Source organism: Oryctolagus cuniculus, chromosome 14 (assembly GCF_051225735.1).
Source record: "Oryctolagus cuniculus isolate XC-2025 breed Fujian yellow rabbit chromosome 14, ASM5122573v1, whole genome shotgun sequence".
Taxonomy (NCBI): domain Eukaryota; kingdom Metazoa; phylum Chordata; class Mammalia; order Lagomorpha; family Leporidae; genus Oryctolagus; species Oryctolagus cuniculus.
In genome coordinates, this window is record NC_142880.1 from 64,483,387 (window position 1) to 64,508,650 (window position 25,264).

The 25,264-nt window shown below is 37.1% G+C and overlaps 1 protein-coding gene across 10 annotated transcripts in view; it reads right to left on the minus strand.

Moving 5' to 3' along the window:
• Positions 1-25,264, minus strand: part of RICTOR (RPTOR independent companion of MTOR complex 2) — a 159,658-nt gene that overhangs the window by 49,898 nt on the left and 84,496 nt on the right. For all 10 annotated transcript variants that reach the window (XM_070056656.2, XM_070056651.2, XM_089313145.1 and 7 more), the window contains 11 exons: positions 19,733-19,800; positions 17,213-17,280; positions 13,280-13,362; positions 10,500-10,587; positions 9,894-9,984; positions 9,718-9,784; positions 9,498-9,578; positions 7,429-7,529; positions 5,254-5,419; positions 4,209-4,310; positions 4,044-4,090 (listed from right to left, as the gene is read on the minus strand). In XM_070056656.2, the coding sequence (XP_069912757.1) occupies positions 4,044-4,090; positions 4,209-4,310; positions 5,254-5,419; positions 7,429-7,529; positions 9,498-9,578; positions 9,718-9,784; positions 9,894-9,984; positions 10,500-10,587; positions 13,280-13,362; positions 17,213-17,280; positions 19,733-19,800 (962 nt within the window). The remainder of the gene's footprint in view (positions 1-4,043; positions 4,091-4,208; positions 4,311-5,253; positions 5,420-7,428; positions 7,530-9,497; positions 9,579-9,717; positions 9,785-9,893; positions 9,985-10,499; positions 10,588-13,279; positions 13,363-17,212; positions 17,281-19,732; positions 19,801-25,264) is intronic.

A 25,264-nucleotide genomic window follows, 5' to 3' on the forward strand; every position in this document is an offset into this window, starting at 1 on the left:
AGGACCTGTATGCCAGCAAACAGGAAAACCTATCAGAAATGGATAGATTCCTGGACACATGCAATCTACCAAAATTGAACCATGAAGACATCGAAAACCTAAATAGACCCATAACTGAAACAGAAATTGAAACAGTAATAAAGGCCCTCCCAACAAAGAAAAGTCCAGGACCAGATGGATTCACTGCTGAATTCTACCAGACATTTAAAGAAGAACTAATCCCATTTCTTCTCAAACTATTCAGAACAATCGAAGAAGAGGGAATCCTCCCAAATTCTTTCTATGAAGCCAGCATCACCTTAATCCCTAAGCCAGAGAAAGATGCAGCACTGAAAGAAAATTACAGACCAATATCCCTGATGAACATAGATGCCAAAATCCTCAATAAAATTCTGGCCAACAGAATACAACAACACATCAGGAAAATCATCCACCCAGACCAAGTGGGATTCATCCCTGGTATGCAGGGATGGTTCAACATTCGCAAATCAATCAATGTGATTCACCACATTAACAGACTGCAGAAAAAAAACCATATGATTATCTCAATTGATGCAGAGAAAGCATTTGATAAAATTCAACACCCTTTCATGATGAAAACTCTAAGCAAATTGGGTATAGAAGGAACATTCCTCAATATAATCAAAGCAATTTATAAAAAACCCACAGCCAGCATCCTATTGAATGGGGAAAAGTTGGAAGCATTTCCACTGAAATCTGGCACCAGGCAGGGATGCCCACTCTCACCACTGCTATTTAACATAGTTCTGGAAGTTTTAGCCAGAGCCATCAGACAAGAAAAAGAAATCAAAGGAATACAAATCGAGAAGGAAGAAGTCAAACTATCCCTCTTTGCAGACGATATGATTCTGTACTTAGAGGATCCAAAGAACTCTACTAAGAGACTATTGGAACTCATAGAGGAGTTTGGCAAAGTGGCAGGATATAAAATCAATGCACAAAAATCAACAGCCTTTGTATACACAAGTAATGCCATGACTGAGAAAGAACTGCTAAGATCAATCCCATTCACAATAGCTACAAAAACAATCAAATACCTTGGAATAAACTTAACCAAGGACGTTAAAGATCTCTACGATGAAAATTACAAAACCTTAAAGAAAGAAATAGAAGAGGATACCAAAAAATGGAAAAATCTTCCATGCTCATGGATTGGAAGAATCAACATCATCAAAATGTCCATTCTCCCAAAAGCAATTTATAGATTCAATGCAATCCCAATCAAGATACCAAAGACATTCTTCGCAGATCTAGAAAAAATGATGCTGAAATTCATATGGAGGCACAAGAGACCTCGAATAGCTAAAGCAATCTTGTACAACAAAAACAAAGCCGGAGGCATCACAATACCAGACTTAAGGACATACTACAGGGCAGTTGTAATCAAAACAGCATGGTACTGGTACAGAAACAGATGGATAGACCAATGGAACAGAATTGAAACACCAGAAATCAATCCAAACATCTACAGCCAACTTATATTTGATCAAGGATCTAAAACTAATTCCTGGAGCAAGGACAGTCTATTCAATAAATGGTGCTGGGAAAACTGGATTTCCACGTGCAGAAGCATGAAGCAAGACCCCTACCTTACACCTTACACAAAAATCCACTCAACGTGGATTAAAGACCTAAATCTACGTCCTGACACCATTAAGTTATTAGAGAACATTGGAGAAACCCTTCAAGATATTGGCACAGGCAAAGAATTTCTGGAAAAGACCCGGGAGGCACAGACAGTCAAAGCCAAAATCAACTATTGGGATTGCATCAAATTGAGAAGTTTCTTTACTGCAAAAGAAACAGTCAGGAGAGTGAAGAGACAACCGACAGAATGGGAAAAAATATTTGCAAACTATGCAACAGATAAAGGGTTAATAACCAGAATCTACAAAGAGATCAAGAAACTCCACAAAAACAAAACCAACAACCCACTTAAGAGATGGGCCAAGGACTTCAATAGACATTTTTCAAAAGAGGAAATCCAAATGGCCAACAGGCACATGAAAAAATGTTCAAGGTCACTAGCAATCAGGGAAATGCAAATCAAAAGCACAATGAGGTTTCACCTCACCCCGGTTAGAATGGCTCACATACAGAAATCTACCAACAACAGATGCTGGCGAGGATGTGGGGAAAAAGGGACACTAACCCACTGTTGGTGGGAATGCAAACTGGTTAAGCCACTATGGAAATCAGTCTGGAGATTCCTCAGAAACCTGAATATAACCCTACCGTTCGACCCAGCCATCCCACTCCTTGGAATTTACCCAAAGGAGTTTAAATTGATAAAGAAAAAAGCGGTCTGCACCCTAATGTTTATTGCAGCACAATTCACAATAGCCAAGACCTGGAACCAACCTAAATGCCCATCAATGGTAGACTGGATAAAGAAATTATGGGATATGTATTCTTTAGAATACTATACCGCAGTAAGAAACAACGAAATCCAGTCATTTGCAACAAAATGGAGGAATCTGGAACACATCATGCTGAGTGAAGTAAGCCAGTCCCAAAGGGACAAATACCATATGTTCTCCCTGATCGGTGACAACTGACTGAACACCAAAAAGGAAACCTCCTGAAGTGAAATGGACACTATGAGAAATGGTGACTTGATCAGCATAGCCCTGACTGCTAATGGACAACTTAATACATTATCCCTCATAGTATTTTTTTTTGTCTGTTCTACTTAATATGACTGGTTTAATTCTGTAATTATCACACAGTTATTCTTAAGTGTTGAAAATTAACTGAAATGTGATCCCTGTTAAACATAAAAGTGGGAATAAGAGAGGGAAGAGATGTATAATTTGGGGCATGCTCGGGCTGACTTGCCCCAATTGGTAGAGTTGGAAACATACTAGGGGATTCCAATTCAATCCCATCAAGGTGGCATGTGCCAATGCCATCTCACTATTCCAAGTGATCAATTTCAGTTCACAATTGATCATAATGAAAGGACTAAGAGTCAAAGGAAGCACATAAACAAGTCTAGTATCTGCTAACACTAACCGATAGAATAAATAAAGGGGAGAGTGATCCAACATGGGAAGTGAGATACTCAGCAGACTCATAGAATGGCAGATGTCCTAAATAGCACTCTGGCCTCAGAATCAGCCCTAAAGGCACTCGGATCTGGCTGAAAAGCCCATGAGAGTATTTCAGGCATGGAAAGCCAAGACACTCTGGCAAAAAGATCTCTGTGAGTGAGATCCCAGTGGAAAGAACAGGTCTTCAAAGAGGGAGGTGCCTTTCTCTGAAGGGAGGAGAGAACCTCCACTTTGACTATGACCTTGTCTAAACAAGATAAGAGTCGGAGAACTCAAGGGGCTTCCATAGCCTTGGAAACTCATGACTGGTGCATAGGGAGATTACTGATGCCATAAACAGGAGTGTCAATTTGTAAAGTCAACAACAGGAGTCACTGTGCACTTACTCCTCATGTAGGATCTCTGTCCTTAATGTGCTGTACACTGAGGCTTAATGCTATAACGAGTACTCAAACAGTATATTTCACTTTGTGTTTCTATGGGGGTGCAAACTGTTGAAATCTTTACTTAATGTACACTAAACTGATCTTCTGTTAAAAAAAAAAAAAAAAAAGAAAAGAAAAGAAACTATTAATTCCCAACTTGACTCTCACTGGGATTAAACATGACAATAGGTCTGATCTGATTTCATCATCATTTAAAAAAAAAATCATCTATTATTTTTCACTTTATGTTTCTGTGTGGGAACAAACTGTTGAAATCCTTACTTAAGGTATACTAAGCTGATCTTCTGTATACTAAGATAATCGAAAATGAATCTTGATGTGAATGGAAGGGGAGAGGGAGTGGGAAAGGGGAGGGTGGTGGGTGGGAGGGACGGTATGGGGGGGAAAGCCATTGTAACCCATGAGACGTACTTTGGAAATTTATATTCATTAAATAAAAGATAAAAAAAAAAAAAAGAGAAAAAAAAAAAAAAAAAAAAATTCTAAGTCCTTTAAATTTGAATGCAGAATAGCTATTACATACCTGTGTAACTGTTCATCTTTATAGTTTCTTAGATTTACATTTGGCCACTAGAAAAACAAAAAGTTTTGTATCTATTTATCAATTCCCAAACATATAATTATAAAAATTATAATTAATAATGAAATAAAGATCATGAAGCAATCATCAAGTAGTATTTTGTTATACCTTAAGAATGGTCCCTATAAGATTCCAGTTCCATTCAAGATTCTCTTTATGCTGAAGGACTTGGCTATCTCTAAGGTTTGTTAAAAGAGCTTCTTCTGTATCCTAATATCATCAGGAAGTAATAAAGAAAATTAAGGCAAACTGCTCATATATCAGAAAACTAAGTTCAAATTTTAAAAACAAAACACAGACTTTTCATTTAAGGACAGATCATCAAAGGTTTTTTAACTATAAATGAAGTTATAAAAACCCAGTTATAAGATACCTAGTCACTGTAACACTTGGAAATCATCTGAAAATCCATAGGCATGAATAAAACTGTAAACTTAATAAATACAAATAGGGGGGCTGGCACTGTGGCGTTAAGCCTCTGCCTGCGGCAACAGCATCCCATATGGGCACCGGGTAGAGCCCCAGCTTCTCCACTTCTGATCCAGCTCTCTGCTAATGGTCTGGGAAAGCAGTATAATTTGGCACAAGTGCTTGGGCCCTTGCATCCACATGGGAGACCCAGAAGAAGATGCTGGCTTCTGGCTTTGGATGGCTGCAGTAGCTGTTTGGGGAGTGAACCAGTGGATGGAAGATCTCTCTCTCTCCTTCTCTGTAACTCTGTCTCTCAAATGAATAAATTTTTAAAAAGTACAAATACGTAAAAATCCAATAGGTAAGAATTGGGAAATGATGTTTTTAAGTTGAAATTCATGATATTGGAAAATGGGCACTTAGTCCAGCAGTTAAGAAGCCCACATTCTGTCTTCAGAGTGCCTGAGTATGACTCCCAGCTCCAGCTTCTAACTTGTTTCCTGCCAACGTGCACCTTAAGACACAGCGGTGACAGCTTAAGTAATTAGATCCTTTCCACTCAAGGGAGGACCTGGACTGAGTTCTTGGCTATTGCTTTTGGCTGTTGTGGACAACTAGGGGATTAATCAGCAGGTGAAAGAGGAGTGCTCTCACTTGCTCTTTCTCTGTCTCTCTCAAATAATAACAGTAAAAAAAAAAAAAAAAAAAAAAAAAAAAAAAATCTGTGATTTCATGTCAGTACCTTAAGAACAAATATATCTTTCTGAACTCGAAGATACTGATCCCGTTTCTGGTGTGTTGCAATTGCTTTCTGAATAATGTGATCTAAATGAAGGCTATAAGGCTTAGGTCCTCGTTTCTTCATTTCATGGAAGCGTTTTAAACAGTTCAATGCTGCACTGGCTCGCCTAATGAGAAAAAAAATCAATACTGTAGCATAATTTTAAAGAGATCACACTGGTAAATTACTAAATCTTAAATAAATTCAAGGCCAAAGGTTACTACTAAAAAAGCGAAGTATTAAGTCACATTTGGGTACACAAATGATTTTTAAGAACTCCTTCCATAAGGTTAGAAATCTAGTATTCTATATTTTCTTATAAAAGGTTTAAAGCTTTGCTTTTCACATAAAAATCCTTAATCCACCTGGAACTGATTTCTCTTTATGGTATGAATTGAAATGTATTTCTCTGTTCTCCCATATGGATAAATCGATGATTCAAATATTGATTGGTTTCTATTTTCTACATTGATGTGAAACTATAAATGATATCTTTTAAAAATTACATTTAATTCTTTGTTTGTGGTATATAAAGGTGCAGTTTTCAAGAATCTGGTAGCTATCAAGTCTTGACTTTAAAGCTTCAGGTAAATAGTACTTTTAAAACTTGGGATGTACTCAAATAGGCAAGTATTAGTACAGAAGTTTACTGAGATAGATAGAAAACATTCCATTACTGGAACTTTGGAGAAAAACCCGATTACCTTATGAACTCTGAAATTTTGTGGTCTAACCCAGAGTTTAGATCTACCAGGCTCTTGAAAAACACATTTTGCATCATGAAATTACCAATACAAAACTGAAAGCTATCATTACTGATATAAACCTAGAGTAAGAAATGAGATGGTCCCTAACACCCTCAGTTTATAACACAACTTAAGTCTGTCAGTGTTTTCAGCTGCATTAAAATAGATTTTCATTTATAGTGAGGCATATATGCATATTTTTGTATTAACAAAGCTAATTAAATTTTTGAAGACTGTATTACAACTGGTAACAAAAACCCATGTATATATATATAGCTCTGAATGGCTAGTGAACTGGTCCATTTCACTAATATTATCAGGAAAAAAAAATGAAGTGGGGTCCAAGGTTGCGGCAAGCAGGTTAAGCCACGACTTGCTCTTATATCGGCATCTCATATCGGAGTGTTGGATCAAATCCTGGCTGCAACACTTCAGATCTAGCTTCCTGTTAATGTGCCTGGGAAGGCAGCAGAAGATGCTTGGGCCTCCTGCCACCCATGTGGGAAACCTGAATGGAGTTATAGGCTTCTGACTTTGGCTTGGCTGTGGCCACTTGGAGAGTGAAATAGCAAATGGAAAATGTTTCTTTTTCTGTTGTCACTCAGCCTTTTAAACACAGTAAATCTTAATAAAAAGAAAAAAACTGAAAAAAACTGAAGTGAACCTCATGTAAAGTTTTTTTTTTTTTTTTTTTGTAATCTTAACAGTGAAAGAAAGAGAGAGAAACAGGACAAGACAGGCATCCCTGTAACTCTGGTCCAGATATAATCTTCGCCAAATTTAAAAGAAATACCCACTAGTATTATCCAACTGAGCTCTCCCATCTTTACTTTTAATATATTACAATTAAGAATTACAGCTGTATTACCATACATTTATTTAAAATTCTATATATGCAACATCTCCTTCAGAATTCAGAGTTCAGCTTACCACTATACCTATAATATAGGTATACAGTATACCTATAGTACAGATTATGAAATTTCAACATTTTTAATCACACACATATTTAACCACATGATATTTTAACCACAGAATACATTGGCAGTTTTTTAATTCAAAATAATTTAGACATAAAAAAGAGGGTCAGCTATTGCTTAAAACACAAAATAGTCCAAAAAAACTCTCAACCAAAACATTTTTAGCAACGTGCTAGAAAGTCTAGTCACCCGCTAAAAAAATGTGATTTTACTATACTAATACTTTGTAGCCTAAAATACAAATTATTAAATACTTTGAAAGTAAGTAATTTTTCCTCTTATCTATAATACTTCTTTAAAAGAATTTCCAAGCATAACCTATCCAATACTGCTTCTTTAAAATGAAGAGAAGGTAATGTAAGCATATACTAAATATACTGACTGTAAGTTTTGCTACAGCTGATACTTACAGTCTCTTTTCCTTGGGTATATCAAAGGATGCAGCCATATTCATTAGAGTTGGCAAGCAGTGCAAATGATGGCTGTGAGAATGAGGGAGAATTGTGTTTGCCTAAAAGGAAATGTAACATCTTAAATGAGTAGTCAGAAATTGAAAATACTTCATGCTACAGATTATGCATAGAAATAATACTGCATTCAAGATCATTAAACACTCTTGATATTCATAAAAATCAACTGAATCATGATTTTCCCCGGTACACTTAATTCTTACCTTTGTCTACTTTGGATGGGATATGATATAAAAACACATACTTATATTAATAAAACCATTAATTTTCAGAGATCTTTTATTATAATATTAAATTAGACTTAAGTGATACACCAAACTAAATGCAATTCTTAAATGATTTGAAAGGATTGTAAGTCAAAACATTACATGACTGTATAAGTTAACAACATTTAAAATACTAGATGACTAAGTTTTGAAAACCACCTTCTCAACAATAATCTTTAAAATACAAAATTTATTAACCTCTGCTTTCTCCTTCATCATACAGCCAGTTATGGTAATGAATTAAATACTGAAGGCAGAAGATATAAGAAAAATAAACAATGAAACAACATCACTACACTCAAATTGACCAGCTTTTATACTTTCAAGGAATTATAGAATTTTGGGATACAGAGAAAGGAAATGAAATAAGTTTATATAAGAGAGACTTTTATATAAAAGTAATTCTGGATATTGGTAATCTTACAGAAAGTATCTTAAGAATTGAAATACAAATAGTCCGACCTGAGAGTCCGTAACACTTTTTAATCATTTAACAGATGGGCAAAGGAGAAACAGAGCGAGTAGCTAAATAATTCACTGATAAAAAAGACAGTTAAGATTAACTGCGGAGTGAGGGGTTGGGGAGAGGTTAGGGGAAGAAGAGGGGAAACGAAATCATAAAAACAACAAAAAATCCTGACAATAATAGCAAGTCATGACATAATTTAAAAAGATGTTACAGAGTCACTTCTTTAATGAGTTCTTTTTTATACTATTTTACTAACTGGTAAAATAGAGGATGTACAAATATGAATTTTTATTTTGCAAACAATCACAGCCTGCTCTTGTTTCATTTTCCAAGTAGAAAATAGATCATTTTGGTAGCTCCTAGTTTCCAACTTACTGACATCATAAACTCATAGTAACACAAACAAACTACAAGCTTACAGGAAAGACTATGATGTCCAAACAACACAACTGCATGTAGAATGTTTACACAAAGACTTCTAAAATTTAGCTGCTGCCTACCATCTATGAATTACATTCCTAGCTGACAGGTATTATCTATAGTTTTGTAATTTCTTGCTTTTTATGTCATAGGAAGACTTTCTGAGCACAAATAAGATTTATAGAACTTTGGAGCCAGCACTGTGGTGTATTGGGTTAAGGTACCAACAGTGCCAGTATCCCATATGGGCAATGGTTCCAGACCGGGCTGCTCCACTTTCAATCCACCATCCACCTCCCTGCTAATGTGCCTGGGAAAGCAGTGGAGGATGGCCCATGTGGTTGGGCCCCTGCACCTCCATTGGAGACCTGGAAGATGCTCCTTGCTCCTGCCTTTAGATTGGTCTAGCTCCGGCCTTTGTGGCCATTTGCGGAGTGAACAAGCAGATGTAAGATTTCTCTCTTTTACTCTCTCTCTTTAACTCTGCCTCTCAAGTACATAAATAAATCTTTAAAAAAATGTAATTTTTTTTAAAAAATTCATGGAAAAAATGGAATTAAAGAAGTTTATTATGGCACAAAAAAGTTTGAAATCCATGCATGAGAACTCTTCCAGAAATGTATGGAAAATATGGATGACAAAAAAAGTAAGGATTTCAAAATTTTTATGCCAAAAAAACCATACTTTTAAATTACATTTTCCATGAATTTTAAAATTTATGAATACACCAAAGCTTTTTATAATGCAAAGACAACATTCATAAAAATGTAATAAAAATCACCATTGCAATCACTCATTTTATAAAGTAAAATATTAGAAGCATGAAACACACAACTGGAAGGTACTAAACATACCATATGCAAAAGCTCTCCTAAAAGAATGGTAGCTCTAACTGAGATATGGTCATCACTGTTCGTTATCACTTCAACCAAACCCTTGGAAAAGAAGAATAAAATATCACTGTAGCAAAATAATAAATAAGAATACATTTATGAATTACATGTTTTTTATTCAGTAAGAATTCTGTTAGAGAAAATAAAGAAAACAGACCAAAGTAAGGTTTATAAATCTTACCTCTAAAAGTCCATTACGAATAAATGCAGAGAGTATTAGCGCCAAATAATTATCCATGAGATCTGGCCTAGAAATAAACACAGCCAGGAACAACAATAATATTTCATGTAGCACACAGTTTAATATAAAAATAGTAATTGTAATAAATTTGAACTGTTTTTATATTTCAATTCTACCTGGATCTGGCACGATGAGGAAGAATAGTTTTTGCCTCAGCTGCTACAAAGCCATCTGAAAGCCTCCAACTGTCTTGGAACCTACCTGGATCTAAAACAGTATACAAACTAGGTAATTAAAAGAATTAAAAGAAGATTAGGTATCACTGAAACACTTCAGGTAAGTGTGGTACCACAGCCAGGCTGTAACGAACTTTGAAAAGTTAAAACAGAATAAATTCAAGATACATATATATTTAAAAAAAATACTCAAAAAGCCTCACTAACTACGTAAATGCACACAGATCTAATTTCCTTCATTAAGAGTCACTTGGCTAAAATAAGACAAAAATTAGACAATCCAATTTAAGAATTACATAGGTTTCTTACTACATCCTTTCTATTTCGTTAGTTCATCTTTCTATTACTTTTAATACTCATTTACAAGAGGTAGAGTGACAAAAATCTCTCAGCTTTATTTAGGAATTTCAGGTATTACCATACTATGGGCCGAGAAGAAAATGATGTTCAATATGTAATATTTCACCTTTCAGAGATTTTAACTCCATTAGGTAAACCATTTTATAAATTATAACATGAATACATGAAACACACTTCAATACTTACCTACACTAAGCAGTGCTTCTATGAACTCCTCAGTCACAACAGGCAAAGGAAGACGAAATATATCATAAAGCACTTCAAGCAGACCACGCTATAATAGCAAGAAAATATAGTTCACTGATTTTTATGGAATATGTCTTTGCTTTTACTTTTTTTTTTATTTATTTGACAGATAGAGTTAGACAGTGAGAGAGAGAAACAGAGAGAAAGGTCTTCCTTCCGTTGGTTCACCCACCAAATGGCCGCTACAGCTGGCACACTGCTTAGATCCGAAGCCAGGAGCCAGGCGCTTCCTCCTGGTCTCTCATGTGGGTGCAGGGGCCCAAGCACTTGGGCCATCCTCCACTGTCCTCCTGGGCCACAGTAAAGAGCTGGACTGGAAGAGGAGCAACCGGGACTAGAACCCAGTGCCCATGTGGGATGCCGGCGCCGCAGGCAGAGGATTAACCAAGTGAGCCACGGTGCTGACCGCATAAATTTTTTTTTAAAGATTGATTTATTTGTTTGTTTATTTATTTATTTATTTATTTGACAGATAGAGTTACAGACAGTGAGAGAGGGAGACAGAGAGAAAGGTCTTCCTTCCATTGGTTCACTCCCCAAATGGCTACCACGGCTGGATCTATGCCAATCTGAAGCCAGGAGCCAGGAGCTTCTTTTCTGGTCTCCCATGTGGGTGCAGGGCCCAAGCACTTGGGCCATCCTCCACTGTCCTCCCGGGCCACAGCAGAGAGCTGGACTGGAAGAGCAGCAACCGGGACTAGAACCCAGCGCCCATATGGGATGCCGGCGCCACAGGTGGAGGATTGACCTGGTGCGCCATGGCGCCAGCCCCATGTCTTTGCTTTTTAAATATCTTATTCAGAAAATAAATGACAGAAACAAATATTGTGCCACATCTACATGAGAAGAAATAACTTGAATGCTTGCTATCTAAATCATTTAATCTTTTCGATAAATTTTTCATTTTCCCTGTTGTGTACACGATACAGATTTAAATAGTTAAGGTAATTTCCCCAAGGTCATGGGACTATCAATAATAAAACCAGGAGTTAAATCGCAGATGGCAGGACTCCAACGACCATAGTATGTAGCCTCCCTATCTATATATTATAAAGTCAAATGAATCAGCCCAACCTTTTTTTTTTTTTTTTTTGCTTACAGATCTTTCCATTTATAATCATATCTGTCCATTTTCACAATTTATATATTTTTTTCTTTCACATTTTAAGCAAGGCACATCTGGCCAATATTTTCTAATAACATTTTACAACTTTACATTTGGTTCGTACAAAAGATGAGACAGGAAAAGGGTAAAAGAAGTAACAAAATTTAAATAAAGAAAAAACATTAGGGCCGACGCTGTGGCTCAGTGGATTAATGCCCTGGCCTGAAGCGCCGGCATCCCATATGGGCACTGGTTCAACTCCCGGCTGCTCCATTTCTGATCCAGCTCTCTGCTAAGTCCTGAGAAAGCAGTAGAAGATGGCCCAAGTCCTGGGGCCCCTGGCTTTGGATCAGCGCAGCTCCGGCCGTTGTGGCCAATTGGGGGTGAGCCAGCAGATGGAAGACTTCTCTCTGCCTCTCCTCTCTATGTAACTCTGACTTTCAAATAAATTAATTAATTAAAAAAAAAAGTTAGAAAAAACATTTATGGGGCGAGCACTGTGGTGTAGTAGGCTAAGCTTCTGCCTGCGGCGCCAGCTTGTCATATGAGTGCTGGTTGGTGTCCCGGCTGCTCCTTATCGGATCCAGCTCTCCCCTAATGTGCCTGGGAAAGCATTAGAAGGTGGGCCCAAGTGCTTGGGCCCCTGCACCCACATGGAAGACCTGGAAGAAGCTCCTTCCTTCAGATGGGCCCAGCTCCGGCCATTGTGGCTATTTGGGGAGTGAATCAGCAGATGGAAGACCTCTCTCTATAAGACCTCTATGTCTCTCCCTCTCAAATAAATAAATTTTTTTAAAAAAGTCAATATATAAAAGAAGTAACATTTAAGGGAAAATTATCATTTGAAGAGTTAATTCTTTTTTTCTCCAAATGCAATTTGACTTATTTAATAAAAGTTACTTGCACACCGCTAATTAAGGAATGCATCAAATAAAGATAAATATAAACAAGTCAATTTTTACAAAACCACCAAATTAAAAACTCATCATTAAAATAAAATGTTAGGAGGCACAGATGCAAAAATACTACAACTACATTGTACTAAATATATTTCTAGTCCTTGAATATTTTACAGTAAGAATACCCTTCTGTAGTGTTTGCAGTCTTTTCATGAAGAAAGAAAGCATAACGAAGTTCATGTTTTCAATTCAATTTTTAACAAAATCACTGTTCCTAACAACAGCAGTATTTTAAGTGAGTCATATTATACTTAGGGCTTAGCTCACCTGAAATAATCTTTTAAATTTATTTATTTTTATTTATTTCAATGAGCAACACAGATCTTCCATCTGCTGGTTCATTCCCCCAAATTCCTGCAACAGCCACGGCTGGGCCAGGCTCAAGCTAGGATCCTGGAACTCCATCAGGGACACCTACTGCTTTGGGACCCAAGTTCCTGACTCATCACATGCTACTCCTCAGATTGTTCATTAGCAGGAAGCTGGACTGGATGCAGAGTAGCACTTGAACCTACGCACCCTGATGTAAGATGTGGGCATTCTAACTAGTGTCTTCAACAATACTGTAGCAAATGCTGACCCCCTAAAATAATTTTTATTTACTGATTTCCTGATAAAGGTTCAGTAATCATACAATCACAATTACTTTTACTTACCCGTATTTCCATATTTGGTATGCAAAGTACTCCAATTAGAGACTGGATCCCAGAGTTACCAGGTTTACATAAATTAATAATACCTGTAGAGAAGATAAAGAAAAAAAATCACTGAATTGAAGTTCAAATAAATTTCCCTAGTAATATGTCATATTATAAAACTTGTGGTATTTTTCCAAGATATAAAATACTATTTGGCTATCAAAAATTATATTTTATAAGTAAAATATATTTCCCATAGTTTGTATTTCCCTACTGTTTAGAGATTACTCATAATTTAATCATTTGTATTCCTTTTGCAATTTCTGCTTCATATCCAAAAATGTCTGAGTCTGATTGCCTGACACTACTCTGCTGACTGGCGAATGCTGAGAATAACACGGGAGAGTGGGATAACGGTCTACCTCCCCTGTTTAATGTCCTTAGTCTAATGTGAAAAATTCTGCTTGATATCTATCTTTCGAAAGTTTAACTATAAAATTATACACACATTAAGAGAATAAGCAACAGACCTGAAATAAATTATATGGATTAAAATGTTTAACTTACAAATGCTGAGTCAAACAATTCTGGAAATTAAAATTACACATCACAAAAGATATGTAAATAGGCAATAAACGCATACAAAGTGTTTAATATTGTTAGTCATGGTGGAAAAGAAAATTACATTAATAACAAGATACCAATATACAACTATCAGAATGCTAAAATTAAAGACTCAGTACAGCAAACACTGACTACAACTAGAACTAAAATACACTGATAATGGAAGTCTAAAATGTTGTTTTTTTGTTTTCTGATTTTTTAACAGGCAGAGTGGACAGTGAGAGAGAGAGAGAGACAGAGAGAAAGGTCTTCCTTTTTCCGTTGGTTCACCCCCCGATGGCTGCTGCGGCCGGCGCACCGCGCTGAGCCGAAGCCAGGAGCCAGGTGCTTCTCCTGGTCTCCCATGCGGGTGCAGGGCCCAAGCACTAGGGCCATCCTCCTCTGCACTCCTGGGCCATAGCAGAGAGCTGGACTGGAAGAGGGGCAACTGGGACAGAATCCGGTGCCCCGACCAGGACTAGAACCCGGTGTGCCGGCGCCACAGGTAGAGGATTAGCCTATTGAGCGCCCGCCTGAAATGTTTACTTACTGAATTCTAGTTAATTAAGCGCATGCTGAAGTGTTTAGGAGTGAAGGGTACGGATGTCTTCAAGGGCCTTCAAGATATATTAAAATAACACTGATGAATGAATGAATGCAGGATGGAAAGAAATGTAATATATAGCAAAATCTAGGTAGTAGGACTAAATGGATAATCACTGTATATTTTTTCAATTTCCTTGTATGTTTCAAATTTTTCATAACAAAATATTAGGAAAAACACTTTCAAAAACTCATACAGGTCTCTGAAATTTATTACTTCTATTTAAGCATACAGAGGCTGACTATCCTCTATCTGAAATACTTGGAACCTAAAATACTTTGATTTTTGGAATATTTGTATATATCAAAGACAGGACCAAAGTCTAAACACAACATTCATTTATGCTTCATACACATACCTGAAGGTCATTTTATAAAATATTTTTAGTGCATCTGCATTTTAACTCTAACCCATCACCATGGTCAGGTGTGAAATTTTCCACTTGTGGTATCATACCAACTCTCAAAAAGTTTCAAATTTTGAAGCATTTCAGTTTAGGGATGCTCAATTTGTATGTATGTATGTATTAATATACATATTGAAGGCCAGTGCCGCGGCTCACTAGGCTAATCTACCTACAACACCGGTACTCTGGGTTCCAGTCCCGGTTGGGGCACCGGTTCTGTCCCGGTTGCTCCTCTTCTAGTCCAGCTCTCTGCTGTGGCCCGGGAGGGCAATGACAGGTAGCCCAAGTGCTTGCGCCCTGCACCGCATGGGAGACCAGGAGGAAGCACCTGGCTCCTGGCTTTGGATCTGTGCAGCTTTGGCCGTAACAGCCATTTGGGGGGTAAACCAACAGAAGGAAGACCTTTCTCTCTGTCTCTCTCTCTGTCTATAACTCTGTCAAAAAATATATATACATATTTAAGAATAACTTGTATCTTCTGTTTGAATTTAGGATCAAAATTAAAATTAAAACATAATAGATTTACTTGCTTAAATCAAAATGTTGCTTCTCTGAGGTCAAGGTTTCCAACACCAGCATTCCATATGGGAGTTCAGATTCAAGTTCAATTGCTTTGAACCAATTCAAGTTCAGATTGCTTTGTTTCCAATCCAGCTTCCTGCTGATGTGCCTGGGATGGCAATGGATGGTGGCCCAAGTGCTTTGGCCCTCACTACCCATGTTGGAGACCAGGATAGAGTTCATGCCAGACTAGGCTGTTGGGGCCATCTGAGGCATGAACCTCTCCACCCCCCCGCCTTGCTCTGCCTTTCAAATTAAATACCTTTAAAAAAAAAAAAAGTTGTATTTGCAAAAATTAAGAGTGGGAATTTGAGGAATGGTGCTGTGGCGCAGTGGGTTAACGCCCTGGCCTGAAGCGCCAGCATCCATTATGGGTGCTGGTTCTAGTCCCGGCTGCTCTTCTTCTGGTCCAGCTCTCTGCTCTGGCCTGGGAAGGCAGTGGGAGACAGCCCAACTTCTTGGGCCTGTGCACCCACACAGCTCCGGCCATTGCGGCCATCTGGGGAGTATACCAGTGGATGGAAGACCTCTCTGTCTCTACTTCTCTCTCTGTCTCTACCCCTCCCAGTAACTCTTTCAAATAAAGTAAATCTTTAAAAAAAAAAATGGGAATTTGAGAGGAAAGGGGGAGGAAGGGGTGAAGTGCAGGCAGGGGCGGGGGGAGTGTCACTGTGTTCCTAAATCTGTATATATGAAATATATGAAACTTATATGAATTAAATTTTAAAAAATTATTTCTTAAACTTTGACATTGGTTTAAGGAGATTATAGATTAAGAGTTGGTACAGGTTATGAAACTGCACTAACATGGGAAACAGGCTATTAGTTAGGTACAAAGAATCATTTAAGTAAATTTCCTTGTTCTGCTTACTGCTACATTCTGTTCATGCTATCCCTCCAGTTATTCCACAAAATCAAGGAAGAAGGTAATCATCAATATAAAAGAACATGTTTAGAGTTGGTATGATTTAAAAGAAAAAAACATTGTTTTTTATTCCATCAAAAAGACAGGCGTAACTTCTAATTCTTAAAAATGTGGGACTACTGATGGCCAATAAAGGTTACTTTGCATTTTTGATATTATTGCTGTGTTTTTGTATTTTCTTCCTTGTTTTTTCTATTTTTGTTTCTGTTACTTCCATTTTATTTGAAATGTAGAGACACAGAGAAAGGAGGAGGTCTTCATCCACTGGTTTACTTCCCAGATGCCCACACCAGCCCAAAGTTGGGCCAGATCAAAATCAAGAGTGAGGAACTCGACCCAGGTATCTTGTGTAGGTGGCAGAATCGCAAGTAATTGAACCATCATCTGCTGCCATCCCAGTGTGTGTGTTAGGAGGAAGCTGGATAGGAAGCGCAGCCAGGACTTGAACCAGGTACTCTAATATGGGATGCACGCACCCCAAGCAGTGTCATAATCCCTGCATCAAACACCTGCCTACTACACTACTTTTAAATGACAAACTTTACTTACATATACAGCTAATGTTCAAGTTTGTCTTTGTTTTCTTAACATATCATGTCCAAGTAATTATTAGCACAGTGACTTGAAAACAATTAACAAGTATATTTATACTGAAGACAATACTAACTATTTCTTATTGGCTAATATAAATTTTTTCAGTATATTTTAATAATTTTGTAAAAATCCCACTTGTCCTAGTAAAATATAGACTAGGTTAACAACTTAATTGGATGCTGAAATATTAATTTAACACTTGGAAAAACAGACATGTTTTTCTTCCTGGATGTTATAAAGTAGCCTAAATAAACCTACCTGCCCACGACCGGAATGTCGCTATGATTCCCATTTTACTGGCTAGAAACCGTGCTTCTCTGTCTTCTCTTTTGGGGAATTAGAGGACAAGGAAATAAAATGTTAAAATGAGTTTTTTGGTTACCATATCAGAATAAAAGCTTTTTGCACATGAAATTAATACAAGACATCAAGAAAGAAAACAAAAATCAGATCTATTTCACAGAAATTACTTAACTATAAATTGACCTCCAACTTAAAATTTACAATACAATTTAAAATAAGTTTTAAATTCTGCTTTTTAAAATTCAGTTCTATGTTTCCTATTCTTTTTAAAAACTAGTCTTAAATGAACTTTAATTAGGCATTAGAGAGAATACCAGTCTGCTTAATAATCCTCTGTGTCTCAAAGCCAACTCAAAATTTTTGCCTCAATTTGAGCATTTCCAATAGGCAAGCTCAACAATTTATACAGTCATTGAAATATTATAACACAACTATAATATTACTAACATCATCAGCCACCTTCCTCAGTAATTATGTATCCAATGGTCTCACTTTTATACAACAGTTATGACACTTAGTTAAGCAACATAACACTTACAGTCACTAAACATTTCCCAAGGTTGGCTTATGGCGTTTCAAAACTTAATAGAAACTTTGCAACTTTATTTATGCTACCTAACCAATATCTGTACCCTATTAGCACATTATTTTTTTCCTGTGCTATCATTTTTTTCTTTTCCTAAATATTTAATGGTTGTGAAACCACAGAGAACAGAGCAGGAGGAGTAAAGTTAAATGACAGGAGATCAGATTGGATAGCAAGCAATCAGACTGCAGAAGAATGAAAAGCTAAAAGAAAGCAAAAACAGACTAAGCTCTACAAAATCAGTCAGAATGAAACTATATCAGAAACTAAAATAGAAGGAGATGAAGTAGAAGGAATATTGGACACAATATGATTAAGTTTTTTAGCGCCCCTTCTAGTAACAATGTAGGTGACTTTCTTATATTGATAGGCTGGTAATTCATTTCTATTATATAGATTTGTAATGTTTTTAAAATCAGTCATTTCCCTCTTGCCTGGTCATAATGTATCTTTATTTGCCCTGCTATTCACCTGTTCATACTCCTGAAACTTAAAATACAGAGTTATATAGGATAAGAAAGATTTTAATAGATTTCTTCAATCCCCAAATTTAAAAAATACTTAAGTTCCTCTCTTGTTCACTGTGGTATATATAATTCTAAAAATGGTCTTGACCTAAGACTTGATCTCTGAATCCTGTGATTATGATGAGACGCCAGTCATGACTGTGGTTATATTTACGTTATATAGCCTTAGCAGAGCGTAAGTTAGGAAGATCATCTAGCAGACTATCTCACTGGAGAGCTATCTCTAGTAGGCCCCAGAAGAACTAAGAGAGCTTCAAAGTGCTAGTAGAACTCCAGGCGTTATCGCTCCCTTTGAAGAAGGAGGGAGCCGTATGCAGAGAATGTGAGTGGCTTCTAGAAGGTGAGGGTAGCTCCAGCTGATAATCAACAGGAACCGAGTTCTGCCAATAATACAAATAAGCTTGGAAATGGGTTCTTTACCACGGTTTACAGACAACCTTGTGATCTACCAAACTGTCAGCAAATTAATGTTTTAAGCCACTGTATTTGCAATACTTTGTTGTGTAGCAATAGAAAACTCATATATACTCCATCAATCAAGAGAATTTCCAAATCTCCTAAGTATGGGGCTTAGTTCCAGTTTTTAACTACAGCAGCAGGAATAAACTTGAGATGTCTTAGAGGACATCTGTTTTGACTTCTTAGTTCATAATGTGTAACAGGGTATTAATGAGTCCAAAGTGATGGACGTAATTAAAGATAGGAAGGCACGATTTTAGCTCAGAAGAAAAGGAAGAACAAAAATTTCCCACTATTTAGAAAATTTTCTAAAATTTAGTAAAGAATTAAAAATATACTGTTTTTCCAAATAAGTCAATGTCTGCAGTTCTACAACCCTACTAGAAAAATGCCTCCTAACATATTTAACAATTATACCTTTGCACACTCTCCAGATAATCTATTATTTGACCCCTGAATCATTTATTTATGAAGTTATCTCTGAATACCTAAGGTACATGTGCTTTTTACTGCACCCCCTTTATTATCCCATTAATTTACTCTCAGAACTCCAAATACTACACCCTTCTGCTGACTCAATTTGTTTTAAGGCTACTCTCATTCTGTTCCCTACTGGTATTCTATTGTTTCAGTGTTGTTTCATTGCTTCTCAATATAATTGATGCTAACAATACGTGCAATACAAACCTAATAGATTTCCCTGAAGCTGAAATACAGGATTTATCTTCAAATTTCCCAAAGCTTTCTTTTTTCAAACTACAATTAACTATGAGAAAAATGCAATATAATTCTATGAAATAGATTTACTTAAACTCAGATTTTTCTGATACTACATGCCATCAGATAAAAGTTCTAACAGTAACACTCACATCACCTCATAAATTAGAAGCCAAAGGTACTTACTTCAGCTGTCCTTCAGCTGTATCTGGACTATGTCTGTAGTGAAAATCAGTATAGGGCGCTAAAATTCGCTAATTTAAAAAGAAGAAAAGTCTTCATTATAAACTGTATTCTTTCTGTAACAAGCTAAAATTAATTCCATTTTTCTATATATCTAATTGAGTTCACTATTTAGGGACTTATTTCTTCAAACTCATCAAGGAATATGTTCAATTGGTGATTTTCTTTAATGTCCAAACTCATTTTTTGAACTTTTTGCTTGAGCTATAACACAGGCATCTAAAGCTATGCACAGATCATAAATATACAATTCAATGGAAATTCTCAAATTCATCACATTCTTCTAACTAGCACCAGGAAAAGAAAACAGTATCGGTGTTCTCAAAGCCCTGTCATTATCTCTTTGTAATCAGTCACCAACATAAGCATCATCCTTACCTCTCACACTATAAATTAATATTGTGGTTTTTGAAAACTATATAAATTGTCTTTATTTTATTAATTACATTCTTCTTTCGTTTCTCATAGTAAAAAATAAAAAATCCAGGTAATGTCTGTGTGTTGTCCTTATGCTGAACAATCTTGTTACAATTCACCTGCTACTTTAGAACCAGTACCATAGTCACCAAGCTTCCCACTTACCTATAGTATTCCTAAGGTCATGAATTTTAATTCTAAGTATTTTTTAAATACAGAAGACATAGTAAGAATTACTTTTAACAGTCAGTATTCTTTGATTTAGTCATACGCTCTTATTTACCTTTTCCAGTACTCTTTACTTCTCTACATTTAAGTTTGTCCTACATCATTTTCCTTCTACTTGAAGATTCCCTTTAGCCTTTCTGTGTGACTCGTTTTTTAAAAAATAATAAATATTTTATCATCCCACTTGGTTTCTGCATGTCAAATATCTAGGAAACAAAGATAGGGCATTTACCCCAGTGGTTAAGTAGCCAGTTGGGAGGCCCACACCCTGTATCAGAGAGCTAGAGTTCAAGTAATGGTATTGTTCCTGATTACAGCTTCCTGCTAACATGCACCCTTGGAGGCAGTAGGCAATGACCAATTACTTGGATTCCTGCCACCTACATGGGGGAACCTGTATTGAGTTCCAGGCTCAGCTTTGACATGGCTGTTCCCTGGCTATTCTGGGCATTTGAGGAGTGAACCAGCAGACAATAATTCTATCTCTGTGTCTCTTTCAGAAACATTTTTAAACAGAATCTAGCAGAGCATTAGCTACATGGCTATGGCTCAGGGTTTTAGAAGACTGTAGTCAAAATGTACACCAGAACTGCAGTTACCTGAAGCTTGACTGCAGCTGGAACACTTGCTTCAAGATGCCTCGTTCACAAAGTGCCAGCTGTTGGCAAGAGGGCTGAGTTCTTCACCATGTGTACCTTGCATTGGGTTGTTTTATAGCATTCTCACAACAGAAAAGTAATCTAAGACAGAGCAGCATTTCTCTTAATCCTCTCGGGTCTTGTCTTTTTCTGAGCTTAAAAATATAATGCCTAATTGGTTTCAGAACAAAGTTTTGACCATTGCTTCTTTCTGCCAATTTTCTCTCTTTTCCAAAAACTATAATTATTTCTATTCTCTTTTACTCTGTTCTAACTCTTTTCTGTCTTCTTTACCATGCTTTACAATGGTTTTTTTCCACTGATCTTCTAGCTTATTAATGATATATTCTTATCCAAATTAAATTTTTAATTGTATTGATTCTGAATTCCAGGTACTTTATTTTTCAATACTCAAAGTTCCACTTGATTCTTTTCATATATCCAATTTCATAGTGAAATTCTTTATTTCATATATTTTCTTTTTCTTTCTGAACAAATTAATCCAGTAAGTTCCAAATTTTTAATTCTGTGAATATTTCATCAACATAATATTTATTTCAAGGCTACCACAAGTGGTGTATTTATTATCCAATTTAAATTTTCAGAGGTGTTCTTTATATAGGATGACAGGATACAGTGGATTAATGATGGTTATTTTAAAAATCTTTTTCCTCCATCTATATTACATGTGACCATATTTCTATGGATTTTTTTTCTTCAAGGTTTTCTGTCAGATAGTTGAATCTTTTTGTGTATTTGGAAATTTCTGATAGAATGTCAGACATGGAATGTTTTTATAAAAGGCTCCAAGTGCCATTATCTTCACTAGACAGATAGAAAAGGGGGATGAGCACTTCATCCTAATCACTGAGTTAAACTGAGACTATACTGTAAATATGATACTACGGATAACTCTGGTTTTCCCATGTTCCTAAAGTATGATCCTCCAATGCTTCCAATAGAGAGCTCATCAAGTATTTTCCTCCTTAACAGTGGAACTGATTTGTTTGTTTGACATATAATCAAAGTTTTGAGCTTAGATCTTCAGTTACCCATCGAAATGGCTTCAGAATTTGGCAGATGCCAACATGAAATGAGCTATGAAACATCAAGTTTTGTCACTTCAGTGCCTTAGAACTGCCAATAGCTCTTCTGACTTTCTGATCCCAGTCAAAAGTCAACCTGGATTTTCAGCTTCTAACTTTACCCTGGATCAGCAAACAACTCCAGGGGGAAAATGCTGTTGTATATAACCAGTGCAACTTCACTACTGCCAAGATTTTCAGTTTTTGCCCATGGCCACTCCTCTAGGTAAGCTTATGTTTGTGATGACAAGAAAAAGAGCATATATCCATTGTGCTTTTATAAAGTTTCGACATTCTAATTTTTTCTCAGAGTAAATTTTTATTTTATCAAATGTCTGGAGAGTACACCAGACTTGTCCTGGGAGTTTTCACATCTCTAGGTTGTCACTCTATACTCATGTGATTACCCAATATTCTAGCCTTTTACTCAGATCCATGTCATATCTTCAGCCCCAACCGCATACTTAAAATTTATAAATGCCAATTCCCCCAAGAATATCTGAAGCTTTGGCACAATTTTCAAAGAATCGTTCATACCTAGAAATGCATTCCCTCTGGCCCTTACTCTTTTCACAGCTCTACTATGCTTTAAATATATGATTTTCCTAATGGTTTAGTTTTTCTAGTTTTCCACAGCAGATGCTAGGAACTATTCCATACTACCCAAAATTTGTTCAAAAAACATTATTTTTTAATTTAAAATTTTAAAAATTAAAACTTACAAATCTTGCAGTTTTTCTAAAAAGATTATTCTATTAAATAAACTTTTTCTTTTATAATCAAAATATATCACGCCCAGCAAAAACAGAAGCCAGGATAAACTAGAAAAGGGATTTCATTTTTATTAAAATTTGAGTTAATTAACATAGCCATTTTAACAGGAAAAAGATTTGATTCTGACAATATAAAAGCATTGGTTCATTTGTATACAGAAAAGGAAATAAAAAAATTAATTTAAACTTAAAAATAAGAATGATGACAATATTCTCCCAACAGTAGACTCTATGATGAATATGATAAAGTAGATGATGATGAATATCCAAAGCATTTACATCATTTACTGAATATTTATGATATTCCTGGTATTTCATGTAGATTTAAATTACTAAATGGGAGTACCTGGAATATTGCCTTACTCATAATAAGATTTACATGAATGCTGCTGCTATTACTAACATTACATTACTGTTATTTATATATTTAACCTTCAGTTTCCTAAGGTGAAAACTTTGATCTTCATATTACCTATGAAAATTCTGAGTCCAACAGAAAGTAACTTGTAAGGTCATAAAGCCAGTAGGTCATACAGCAAAAAAACAAAACCAGATTTATATAAACCAAAGTCTATGCTCTCAATTTCTGCACTGGATCTTAAGGAAAAAAAGAAGCGATGCTTGTGGCTTTAAAGAATTAGCCATAAGCAGGCCGGCGCCGCGGCTCACTAGGCTAATCCTCCGCCTTGCGGCGCCGGCACACTGGGTTCTAGTCCCGGTCGGGGTGCCGGATTCTGTCCCGGTTGCCCCTCTTCTAGGCCAGCTCTCTGCTGTGGCCAGGGAGTGCAGTGGAGGATGGCCCAGGTGCTTGGGCCCTGCACCCCATGGGAGACCAGGAAAAGCACCTGGCTCCTGGCTCCTGCCATCGGATCAGCGCGGTGCGCCGGCCGCAGCGCGCCAGCCGCGGCGGCCATTGGAGGGTGAACCAATGGCAAAGTTAAGACCTTTCTCTCTGTCTCTCTCTCACTGTCCACTCTGCCTGTCAAAAAATAAAAAAAATTAAAAAAAAAAAAAAAGAGCCCAAGTACCCGGGCCCCTACCACCCACATAGGAGACCCAGAAGAAGCTCCTGGTTCCTGGTTTTGGCCTAGCCCAGCCCTAGCCATTGTGGCCATCTGTAGAGTGAACCAGTAGATGGAAAATCTCTCTCTCTCTTTCTCACTGTCTCTCCCCCTATCTTTCTGTAACTCTTTCAAATAAATAATAAATTAAAAAAATACAGTGTGTGGTAATTCTGTTCCAACCTCCACTATATACTTTTAAAAATTTATTTTATTTATTTATTTTAAAGACAGAGTTGGGGCCAGCACAGTGGCGCACTAGGTTAATCCTCTGCCTGCATCCCATATGGTCACCAGGTTCTAGTCCCAGTTGCTTCTCTCCCAGTCCAGCTCTCTGCTGTGGCCTGGGAGGGCAGTGGAGGATGACCCAAGTGCTTGGGCCCCTGCACCCGCATGGGAGACAGGGAGGAGGCACTTGGCTCCTGGCTTCAGATTGGCGTAGCTCTGGCCATGGTGGCCATTTGAGGAGTGAACCAACGGAAGGAAGACCTTTCTCTCTGTCTCCCTCTCTCACTGTCTGTAACTCTACCTCTCAAATAAATAAATAAATAAATAATCTTAAAAAAAAAAAAAAAGAGTTATAGAAAGAGGTAGAGACAGAGAGTGAACCATCCACTGATTCACTCCCCAGATGGCTGCAATGGCTGTAGCTGCGCCAATCCAAAGCCAGGAGCCAGGAGCCTCTTCCGAATCTCCCACGAGGGTGCAGGGGCCCAAGGACCCAGGCCATCCTCCACTGCTTTCCCGGGCCACAGCAGAGAGCTGGATCAGAAGAAGAGCAGCCAGGACTTAACTGGCACCCATATGGGATGCAAGCGCTTCAGGCCAAGGCCTTAACCCACTGCACCACAGTGCCGGGCCCAGCCACCGAACCAGCCCCCACTATACACATTTTTACAAAGAGGATATGTAGTAGCCTTATTACTTTACACTAATTCTAATAAAAACTGAGTTAGTAAAAAGAAAAAATTAAATGTACAATTTTATTTATTTGAGAGACAGAGATTGAGACATATACACACCCCAATAATCAGAAAGGTCAGAGAGATAGCTGGCTTATTCTGCGAATGCTTGCAACTGCTGGCCAGGCCTAAAGCTCAAGACAGAATACAATTCAGTTCTCTCACACGTGTGGGAGGAACCCAACTACTTGAGCCATCCATTGCCATCCACTGTGTGCATCAGCAGGAAACTGGAGTCAGGAAACCAGATGCAGGAATTGAACCCAGGTACTCTAACACGACATTCAGGCATCTTAATCACTAGGCTGAGC